This window comes from Hyperolius riggenbachi, chromosome 5 (assembly GCF_040937935.1).
Source record: "Hyperolius riggenbachi isolate aHypRig1 chromosome 5, aHypRig1.pri, whole genome shotgun sequence".
Lineage (NCBI taxonomy): Eukaryota > Metazoa > Chordata > Amphibia > Anura > Hyperoliidae > Hyperolius > Hyperolius riggenbachi.
Window position 1 is genome coordinate 341,901,921 of NC_090650.1, and position 12,156 is coordinate 341,914,076.

The 12,156-nt window shown below is 42.5% G+C and overlaps 1 protein-coding gene across 2 annotated transcripts in view; it reads left to right on the plus strand.

The window, feature by feature from the left end:
- Positions 1-12,156, plus strand: part of RGS20 (regulator of G protein signaling 20) — a 228,689-nt gene that overhangs the window by 134,869 nt on the left and 81,664 nt on the right. The window contains exon 1 of one of the 2 annotated variants that reach the window (XM_068234771.1): positions 5,910-6,393. The exons of the other annotated variant lie outside the window; for it this stretch is intronic. Within the exon in view, the coding sequence (XP_068090872.1) occupies positions 6,289-6,393 (105 nt within the window). The 5' untranslated portion in view covers positions 5,910-6,288. Of the gene's footprint in view, positions 1-5,909; positions 6,394-12,156 lie in introns of those variants that run through there. 2 annotated transcript variants of the gene reach the window in all.

Consider the following 12,156-nt stretch of genomic DNA (forward strand, 5'->3'; position numbering starts at 1 on the left):
GCAGAAGTTAGAATGGAAAGCTTGTTTTCATTGACTTTAACACCAGAAAATACACATTCAACTTCTGCTGTCCAATGAGAAAAGGAAAGCATTGATTTAAAAAAAAATGTTGGTAGGTGTTGGAATTTTGTTACACAAGCATGGCCTTGATGATTTGCTCTACCTTGTGCCAATAAGAATTTTATTCTTTGAAATATCAAAGAATGTGTAATATGGTATACAATTAATTAAATTAGTTTGCTGAGTATCAAACTGAGATGGTGGAATAATCTGTGGGAAATACTTTGCCAGTTCCATTACATCTCCAGTTTCTCCAGAACATAACCAAAAATGCAATTCTGGACTTACCTGGTGCTTCCACCCTCGGGGTCCACTGGGTTCCTTCCGTTATCCCCCTGGCGGCTCCGTTACCTGCACAACCTGTCCGTGAGTCATGCACAACCACGCATGCGTGGCTAATCCGCATGCCCATCTCAATATCACACCCATTGTCGTGAGTGTGCAGAATGCTCACAGCAATGGGTGCATGATCGAGAGGCCGGGCCATGCATGCTCCACAACTCCCTAATGGTTTGTGCAGGTACTGGCGCCACCAGCGGGAGAATGGAGAGGACCCAGATGATGCTGAGGGACCTCATGAACTACAAAGGAAGCCCCAGGTTAGTTCAGTATTGCATTTTTTTTTTTTGGGGGGGGGGGTATGTTCAGTGTTTCTTTAAAGAATATCTGAAAATAAAAAAAACGTAAAAAAAAAAAAAAAATAGTAGATACTAACCTAAGAAGAGGGAAGCTTCTGGAGAAGGTTCCCACATCCTCCTAGAGACCACTGCTGCTGTCCACGACCCTCTTCATGATTGTTACCATGCTTCATATGCATGAGCGAGGCTACACTATGCCTTTGCAAGTTCGGCTTGCCTGCGCAGTAGCTGCTTGTGTACGAGCGGCTTCGGAGTACTGCACAGGCACGGCCATACTCATGCAGAATGCCCACACTCGTACATGGAGAGGAGTTCAGCCATGATAACATGTCCGACAAGCGCTTGTGTTGTTGGACATGGGAAGCCTCTGAAGGATACAGAGGCTTCCCTCTTCTTGAATCTTTTTTCATTTTTATCCACCTCAGGTACACTTTCGGTTTAAATCACCCTGTTAGAAGCAGGCATGCACTGTTTAATGGCAGTTACTGCATTTGTGTTTCACAGCTGGAAAATTGTTGATTGTAGATAATTGTTTCCTAGTTTGATGCTGTCTGTTGTCCTAAAATTGATTACAATCACAGTGGTTACAGTCAAACAGTGCATACACTCTAGAAACTAATCATTTTTATAAATTAAAAGGTTTTATGTAGTAGACTGTGAGAGTTTTAAGATCTTAGCACTATTGCTCATACAAGTCAGGTACAATGAGTACATTACATTGGAAAAGTTGAACTGTAAAATTTGGCAACAGAGTTTGAAGGAATAAAGAGTAACACTTGGTGATAGGATCCTGGGGCTTAGTGCTTATTCTGGGTTACCAATCAGGCAGAATCATTACTCGATTGAAAGTAGCTGGATAAGGCATCAGCTGGTTCAAAATGTGGTTGACACATTCAAGCGTAGACAGCTACTTGGTAGAACAAAGCTGAAGAATCCTTAAAGTAAAACTGAAGCCATCAAAAGACAATTAGTTGATATATACCTATAGAAGGAAGGTGCTGGAGCCTTCCCGGGCCTCTCTGAGTGCTTTTGGTCCTCCACTGTTCCCCCACCCCAATCCCACCCCCTTGGTTGGACCCTTGGAGTGGTTGACTATGCCTTTGGTAGTCCTCAGAAGGCTTCGGAAGCACTCATGTACCTGAATGCATCCAAAGCTGAGTGAGTCCGTACTGCGAGTGCACACCAGTGCATGCACAATACAGAGCTGCCCAGCCTTCTGAGAAAAAGGAGACATGATGCAGCGGGAGCAGATAAATATTATAATGCTCCTTGCACTACTCTGCCGGATGGTGGGTTTTTGGAAAGCTGTACAAAAAGTCTGTTATTGGCCAGTAAGGGGGCACGGAGTTTGTGGACGTCTGTCCCTCCTGGCCTCATGCATCGGACGGGGGTTTAGGGGGCACCCATGGAAAGTTTCCTTGGGGTTCCATGAGTAACCTTTTTCTCTTGGTCAAAAAGGAAACCAAAAAAATGGTAAAGGTGAGAGAGTTGTTTAACAAGCCATCTTTGTGTGCTGCAGATGGCTACGACTAGCAGGCCTTGTGATGTAATCACATCAATATCTCCCGACAGTCATTGGGGCGGCCTGAACCCTGCGATATCAGCCACAGGAACTTCAAACGGAGGCAGCTGCAGCTGGAACAGTAAGGCCTTGTTCGCATTGCGTTCCGTTTGCGTGTCCGTCCACATTGGGGGTTTTTGAGGCGTCTTTTTTTCCTGATTTTTGGCACTTGGGTGGGCGATTTGTTTTTGTGCTTAGCGGTTTTCTAAGCGTTTTTTCCAAGCGGTTTTGTAATTCACTCCTTGACGCAAGTCAGGAAGTGAGCTGTTTAAACCGGAAAATAATAAATACAATGTATTTATTCTTAAAAACGCAAGCGCAATCGCCTTATTGCACGTTTTGTAAGCGTTCTCTGATTTTCCTATACCTTTAATTGATGCGGAATCGCCCCAAAAATGGAACACGCACCGCTTTCCTAGCCACACCGCGAACGACCCGCGCTGATATGAACCTTCTCATAGACATTCATTGGCCACGCGGTCGGGGGGCATTTTTTAAAAGCCGCAGGCGGCCCGAAAAAAACCTGAAAACACCTGCAGTGTGAACAAGCCCTTAAGATTTCAGTCTGCATACTTACAGGGAAGGGGGGCTAGAGAGCAGCCCCCCAAAGTAAATGAATGCCTGCCACCCCCACCGTTTATGAACCTCCCTTATGGGAAGCTTCATTTGACTTATTTTGTTTTTCATTCAAGGTGCTCAGATCCTTAGACAACTTAAAAAACATACACAAAGACAAGTAGTTTGAAAAAGTTAGGGAAACATTGTGGAGGTGTTGCTGAGTCTGAAGTCCTAGAGAAGAAAAAAAGGAAAATGAGTAAGTATGATATATGCAGTGTGTTGCCAAGAGCAACCATGATGCTTTACTGTTAAGTGCAAAATGGTTGCAAATGGCGAAGCCACTAGTGCAGTAATGGTGCAAGTAGAAATAGAATTTTAGTAGTCCATCTGCAAATAAGGCTGGTGTTGGTGGCAGTAGCAAAGGTTGAAGCGTTGTAGCTGCTGAAGCCATATAGGTAGCAATCTTCTCACAGAAAATGCTGAGCTCTTCCTATAATATAATAATAATTAAAAAGCTAAAGTGCACAGTAGAATAAAGTGAATAAAAGTATACTTACTCCGAGCTTTCAAATACTGTAGACTGTCTAGTGGCCTGGTCTGATAATCTGATCCAAAATGTGTTTATGGATATGATTTGGTTTTCTGATATGTACAAATGATCGGGGACGACACCCAGATTTTGCAAAGCGCAATAGCATTAGCAGGAGGGATATGGAGGCTGCCATTTGTATTTCCTTTTAAGCAATACCAGTTGCTTGGCAGCTCTGCTGATCCTCTGCCTCTAACACTTTTAGCCATAGACCCTGAACAAGCATGCAGATCAGATGTTTCTGACATTATTGTCAGATCTGACTAGATTAGCTGCGTGCTAGTTTCTGGTGTGAGTCAAACACTACTGCAGCCAAATAGATCAGCAGGGCTGCCAGGCAACTGGTATAGTTTAAAAAGGAAATAAATATGGCAGCCTCCATATTCTTCTCACTACAGTTATCCTTTAATGATTATCAGTCATCACAGCAACAACAGCACAATATTTCGGTCATTCAACATTTTTCAAGTTCTGACTCAAAAAACACCCCCCACAAGCAAAAGGCTGTGGACACTTCACTTAAAGAGCAACAACCATAATCATCTTAAAGTTACAGTGATATTTTTGCATGCAATTAATTTCAAATAACATTTTAGAGTAATGTCTTCATTTAACCCTTTGGGTGACAACCTGTTTGTTGATTTATCCACTTACTTTCTTTCTGGAATAGACAGATTTGTGGATCCATACCATCTTGAGGAATCACTTTTTCCAGTACACATCTTAAACCTTCCACTCTAGTATAGTGCCCACCCACTCTTGTTTATGGGGGTGTCCCAGTATGTATGTGTGTGTTAAAGAGGAACTGTATTGAAAATAACATTATGAATACATTTTAGCACAGGTGGTGACATCTTTACTGCTGGCAGGTGCATGGCTGTAGAATGTTTATTTACTCTTTAGAAATAACACTTAATCTTCCTTAAAGTTGTATGAAACCCAACATTTCTTCTTTGCTCTAAAATATTATTTACAACATAATATATACTACTACCATTTTTTTTTTACTAGAACAGCATTCAACTAGTTAAACACAGGACTTACAAGCTCCCTGCAGGGAAAGCTGGAGGCATCTGAACTGGAGATAACATTATCTTGTGTTTACTTACTTGTATCAAGTGAGGAATGTAAACATGGTCATTCAGACACTCCTGAACACAGACAGATACTCAGAAAGCATTTCTGGGTACATTACAATATGAATACACTAGTTATGAATAAAATGCAATGTCAGCTCTCAGAGCAAAACAAATTGTACTTTGGGAACTTTTAATTTTTAAATGAATAATAATACTTATGCAAAAAAGCAAATATGATAACTGAATGGGATATAAAAAAGTAGGAAAACATGTTTTTATTGAATATTATGTCAGAGTTTTATACCGCTTTAATGAATGGGGGTGGGGGTGAAGTATGCATAGCTTAACAGTCTAGGCTAATTATCACTGGGAAGGCGGGGTTATATTGCAACATAAAAATGAAGTCTTTCTGATGTTGAAACCAGGATTATTAACATACAATTGGGTAGCCTGAATAATGTATTACATTCTACTATGTTGTTACAGTGCCTCTTTAATCTTGTTGAGTTAGCACTTGAAAAAGTTCAAGTGACCAAAACTTTGAGTTTTTGTTGCTGTGATGTCTGATATTCATTGAAGGCATTGTGATTTACAAAATCCAGGTGGAGTCCTGGACCAGTCGCCCGGTGTCTCTTCCAAATGCTTTTCTGCAAGCGTGCAGAAAAGCATTTGTTGGCTTTTGTTGGCTTTTAGCACCGATCATTGTTTTTCACCCCTGCAGAGAAACACAGAGGCGAAGCGGTAAATGACCATGGAGGCAACCTGCTGTTTCCAGGTCAGCTCAAATAATGGAAAAAATAGGGTAACGCTTAACGACGAGCGCCACAGCCGGCGGTAATAAACGTGCAAGCATCCGTGGGAACCTGCCCTTATACACATTTCAGTTTTGACTTTGACTCTTGGGTCGGGGGTTTTCTGGTTGACTCCTGCTAGTACAATATAGAGGTAGTAGAGTTGGTCACCAATTAGCACTACTGTATATGATTTGGTTATCTACCTGGTCACAGGTTATTCGGAGTCTGGCTAGGCTGAAACACACAAAAGTACAGATAAGGCTTCTTTCACTGCTGACACTTTCTCTGGGCATAGGAGAATAGGGGAGGGGCTCAGACATCATCACAGCAGCAGCATGGCAAAGGTTAATCAATCTCACACTGTTAACTCACCACTGCCGAACCTGCTGCATCCTCTTGGCTTTCCTCTATGCTGCTCTGATCACTCCGTCAGGCAGTCCTGAAATCTGTCTGCTCCTTGTGTGCATCCCTCCTGGCTGGCAGCACGCTTCAATCTGTCCTACTCTCTCTGGCTGGCAGCTGCAGTGTGGACAGGTCACAGGTCATACCAACCCCCAGCCTGTGTCTGGCTCTGGGAAAAAGGGGGGAGCTAAGGTGAAGGGAGGAGGGGAGGGCTGGGGAGAAAGCAGGAGGGAGAGAGACAGTCTTCAACCTGTGTCTAATTCCTTATTTGTGGCTGTGCACGTGCACTCATTACAGCATTGCTGCAGAAAGCTGGTCTTTTTTACAGACTCTTTATCAGTCTCTGCTGACCACAGGGACAGGGAGAAAATAAATCACTTTTTTTTTCAGGGACTGTCTGTCATTTTACTGATGGTTGGCAACACTGCATCAAAGCAACACTCAGCATCCGCCTCCTGTAGTCAAAAGGCTGACAATGTGAGATCACAGCTTTTTCTGCAGATCATTTGAGTTTACAGAACAATTCCTTCTCATTTTTTCGGACTGATAACGGCGAGCACTAATAATAGCCTTTAATAATAATAATATTTCAAGAAACCTGAGACGCATGCGCATGGATGATGAGCAGCCAGCCCTGTGTGAGCAGCCCAGCTTCAACGGATGCGACCAAGGCAAAGATTTACAGCCATCTCCCAGCATTGATGGTGAAATCGTAAGTATTCTGCAGTGATGCTGATTACAGCGGGTGCTGTGTGCCCAGAGCCTGCTGTCCCTGCCAGGGCTTGGCTCAGAAGATGAGGATGCATTATACTGCCGTGCAAAACCACTGCTTGCATGAAGCCCCTCTCTAAACATCACTGGCAGTGGGTTCCATTTTCAGATCACTGTATAGAGGATATAGGCTGTCTTGCTTTGCACACTGTAGATCACACCTATGTATCAGCACACAAGCAGCCCTGCACCCTGATCGGGTCTGATGCAGGCTGAGCAAGATCGCCTGCAGGCTCCTCTATGCCAGTACCGGTGTTCCAACTAACTAGCATACATTGACAAAACAGGCTGTGCAGGCATTCATGGGTGCTGGGATAATGAGAGAGCCCTGCTACTCTGCACCGGTTAGCTGCTGATTTTCTGCAATGTGTCAGCCTGATGTGTCTACAGTGGAATAATCAGGATGCCTTGTACAAGCATCTAGAGCGAGCAGCATGCTTTAGCCTGACAGATGCCTCCATACAGCTGACATGCCATACTTGTCCAAGGACAGACCTCTCTCATGCTTGCACTCCTTATCACTGCTACTGATGCTGTGTGTATTGTGTCATGCTGTCTGTCATAGTGAATATATTATCATCATTATTATCATTTAGTATTTATATAGCGCTGACATCTTCCACAGCGCTGTACAGAGTATATTGTCTTGTCACTTAACTGTCCCTCAGAGGGGCTCAAAATTGAATCCCTCCCATAGTCATATGTCTTTTATCACTATTATTTTAGTATTTTTATATAGCGCCAACGTATTCTGCAGCGCTGTACAGAGTATATTGTCTTGTCCCTTAATGGTCCTTCACAGGGGCTTACAATCTAATCCCAACCATAGTCTTATGTCTTTGTATGTATACATTTATAATACAGGATTGCTAAGCATATTTATACTGGCCATCTATGCCAGCCTATATATTATCTATATTTTTACCCCGTGGCTCCGCAGTGGCACGCAACTAGTGAAGTAGCGTTCGCCAGAATGTGTGGTTGTTAAGCATATGGGGAGCTATAAATGACTATAGCACAGTGTTATTTTGTGTCTCTGTGTTTTAACGTATGTATGTAGATGTAGAATACACGAGATGGGAACAATGCTGCCCAGCTGCTCGTTTGATTGATACGGTGTATTTATAACTGACTGTGAGTCAGATTTAGACACTGCAATGGCATAGAATTAACTCCTAGTGTTAGGTAAGGGGATGGGGGCTCCAGAACGCACTGCAGCGGAAGCCTCTTTGCGAAGCTGTATGTTTGTCGTTGAATATGTAGCTGATTTGCATAGTGGCAAACACCGATCTATCAGCTGTATTGGCTTCCTTTATCACCACTGATTAATGACAACATATTTGAAGCATCACTGGTAAAATGTGTGATGGAATGTTCCATAGATTAAATACATACGCTATAGGAGGGAACAGCATCGGTCATGGCTGGTACATATTAGGTTGTGTAATCTGTTCCCTGCATTCTAGATCAGAGTTCTTTTGGCTTTCTTGAATTATTTGTAACTATGAATGGGGGTCTTTACAGGTGGCCATTAACTGATTAGTTCAGTCATTCACTAACTCCTATTGAGAGCCATATAGTGAAGGGAAGGTAAAGACACAGAAAGAAAGAGACAATGAGAGACTGAAACTGATCTATCTATCTATCTATCTATCTATCTATCTATCTTATAATTGACCTATGACAAAATAATGTGTTGATTCTCTTTTGATATTAGGTGTTAAGCCTGGTACACACTTTCAACTATAATTGGCCAACTGCTGGTGTATGTATTATAACGCCGCCGGTGAGTTGGGCGCAGGTCTACCCTGCTGACGACGGCTCACCCTGCTGCTGCCCAAATTCCCAGTGGCGTTAAATTCTACTCGCCCTCCGAGTCGTAGCAACTCCTCGAATTACTCTTGCACGGAGTGCACACTTAAGCTCTAGTGCTATAGCTGTGCCCAGTTTTGCTGCTGAGCGACAATCGCCGAAATAACCTGCTGCGCAATCACTGACCAATTTTACGATCCCCATTTAGTATAAGGGTCAAGAGATAGTGAATACTATAAGCTGATTATGTAGGTAAACCCACATCCTACATGAAGGTGGTAATATTGGTCAGTGATTGACATAACTGAAAGTGTGTACCAGGCTTTAGGGTGCATAAAAATCACTGGCCAATGTTACCACCTTCATGTAGTATGAGGATCAACAAATTGTGAACACTATGATCAGATTGTGTAGGTAAGCTCTCAGAGTTCCCGGAGGTGCTAAAACAAAATTGGATGAGCATACTCAGTTGACATTGAGCCGGATCATTAACGGCTAGTGTTGGTGTTTTCGAATTTGGGACCATGGGGTTTGGAACCCAAACGGCTGCATTCGGCACCATTTCAGTACCAGACAGTAGCACTGGGTGCGCCCCATGTAGCTTTGATACATCCTTTCAGTTTGGAATCGGGAAGTATCAGAGCTAAACGATATGCGCCCCATCCTGCTGTCCGGTGCTGAAATGGTGCTGAATGTGTGTGTTTGGGTTCCAAACCACATAGTTCTGAATTCAAACACCAACACTACAATCTGCTAACCGGAGTGGACAGTGCAGTGTACAATAAGATGGTGCACTGTAGTCCAGTTGGATTTTTGCATTGCGCTTACCCGAACACATCTGTTGCGGACTGACAAGTGTGAACAGATCCTATTAAAGTGAACCTCCGGACTAAAAATCTACTCAGCAGAACTGAAAAGGCTTGGTGTTTCTTTAACAGTTTCACAGTATCAGAACTTTGTTTTTCTTACCAAAGCATCATTTTTTGCTGTATTTTTATCTAAACTCCACCCATCAAAGAAAAAAAGCCCGGGCTTTTTTCCCTGATGCTGTGCAGAGCATGATGGGATTTGCTATGTTGTTATTCACGTTGTTTAGCAACTGGGAGGGATGATCAGGACACAGGACAGTTGGAACTGTGTATCATACTCCCTGCCACCTCATTACAACCAAAAAGATGGCTGCCATCATGAAATCAAACATTTGCCTGTTCTTTTAACCTCCTTGCCGGTCTAAAAAATCCAGCAAGGAGGCAGCGCCGCACTTTTTAAAAAAATTTTTTTTTTTAGATCATGTAGCGACCCCAGGGCTCGCTACATGATAGCCGCTGAGCGGCGGCATCCCCCCACCCACTCTGATCGCCTTCGGCGATCAGAGTATGCAGGAAATCCCGTTGAGAACGGGATTTCCTGCAGGGCTTCCCCGGTCGCCATGGCGACGGGGCGGGATGACGTCACCGACGTCATAGACGTTGTGACGTCACAGGGAGTCCCGAACCGCCCCTCAGCGCTGCGGGATAACCGGCAAGGAGGTTAAAACAGGGTGGGTAAGAGATTATATTACCTATCGATTTTAAATAACATAAGTAATGTAACTTAATGAAAGTATGTTTGTTTAGGCAAGTTCCTCTTTAATAACAGAATCAGTTAACATTCAGTTTTTGCCATCCACTGTGATCCTGCAAATGGACAGAAAATGTCTGTTTTGGGTTTGCGATGTGAACCTAGCTGAACATTTTCTGTATTATTATTTATTTTATATAGCGCCAACAACTTCCTTAAGCTGCACAATGTACAAAACTTACAATAATGGGGAGCATAGATACATTAGCATTTCAACATACTATACAATGATGACAACTAGTGATACAAGTACAGATGGATGGATGTTCATTTGATAAAATGCACAGAAACAGGAAACACAAGGGAGAGGTCCCTGCCCTTGCAAGTTTACAATCTAGAGGATAGTGAGGCAGAGACACTGGGGGAGTAGACAAAGGGGTTAGCAGATAAGACAGTGAGCTTTAAATTATAGCTATAGAAAATTACAGGCATATTTGAACAGGTGTGTCTTGAGGGTATGTTTGAAAATTTCCAGGCTTGTTGCAAGATGGACAGGCTGTGGTAGAGAGTTCCAAAGGAGAGGTAATACCGATGAGAAGTCCTGAATAGGAGAGTGAGAGGAAGTGACCAAGCTGGATGGCAAGAGGGTCTCTTGGAAGGAGCTAATGTTCCAGTTGGGATGATATGTGGAGATTAATAAGGAAATGTATGGCGGGGATAGCCTATGTAGAGCTTTGAATGATAGTGTTAGGAGTTTGAACTGGATCCTTTGGGTGATTGGCAGCCAATGGATGGATTGGCAAAAATAGGTAGCATCAGAGGATCGGGAGGAGAAGTGGATGAGACGAGTTCAGTAGGGACAGGAGAGGTGCCAGTCTGTTTTTCTGTAGGCCACAGAGTAGGGTATTATCAAGACAGGAAATGTACAAGAATTTTAAGTAGCCTCTTGTGTAAGGAAGGGACAAATTCTGGTAATATCTTTGAGAGGGAAGTAGCAGGAGGTTGTTAATGTGTTAATATGTGATTTAAATGAGAGCTCAGAGTCCAGGGTTACCCCCGAAAAGCAAGCTTTAGGAGCTGAAGTTATTGGGAAATTTTCTACATTGATGGTCACTATGGGTGGGGGAACAGAGAGAGACAGAGAAAATATCACAATCTGTGTTTTTCTCATGTTAAGTTTAAGGAAACGGGATGACTTGAATGCAGAAACAACAGACAGTCAGGAACTTGAGATAATAGTGTAGAGAGGTCAGGAACTGAAAGATAGATTTGAGTGTCATCAGCATAGAGGTAATACCGGAAACCAAAATAGTGTATTAATTGTCCCAGGCCATGAGTATAGATGTAGAAGAGAAGAGGTCCTAGAACAGAGCCTTGTGGGACATCAACAGATAGCGGGAGTGAAGAGGTTAAGATGCCTCATTTATAAGAAAGAAGAGGAGACAGTGAAAATGTGTGAATTAATGCAACCCAAAGTACTTGAGTACTGTCTGCGTTTGCTATGGTTGCTCACTTTACTCAAGTACCGTAGGGCATGCTAATAGCGTGACTCGCTTTTCATTGTTGCGTTAGTACCGGTAATATTGCTGTGCGCTGTCTCCACATAGTAATATTACACTATTTAGTGCATCAGGCCCAATGATTAAAGCCTTTTGTGGCTTCATCAGGTAGAGTAGGTAAGGGAAAACTCATTGGATAAAAAGGATAGTAAATATGGCAATGAAATCCAGGGAACAATACAAAACCGGTCAGCCTTTGGCCTAGTGTTCTGTATACAGTATGTGGGCTACCTACAGATGTATTATATCAACTGACATGTGATAAACTAACTGCTATCTCTTATTACAGTATTCCACTTTTTCTAAATACCCTAATTTATAGAGATATACATTTCATAATATCTTAAAATATAAATATATGTCTTGCTCCCCCCCTTCCCTCACCCAGAAAAGACATTAAGACGTATTAAAAATCGCTGTGTGGGAGAACATTTTGACAGGTACACATTTGATGGGGATTTATTATGCTAAGAACAGACTGTACCTGATTTTTGCAGTACTTTTTTGATGGTCTATAATTGTGATAGCACATATTTGAAAGCCGGAAACACAGTTGTGTCATTTAAGAATTATACCCATACAATAGGACTTTTGTTAACATTTTTAATCTTTAATTGTAATGCAATAAAATGAATAAAAACTATAAACATTATAGCCCAACTCTGCTGTTTTAAGTAAACCATTTCTTTGCTTGCTTTTAGAGTGCCCAAAATGTTTCTTCTCTCTTATAAATGAGGCATCTTAAAGCAGACCTGAACTCTTGTACACAACAG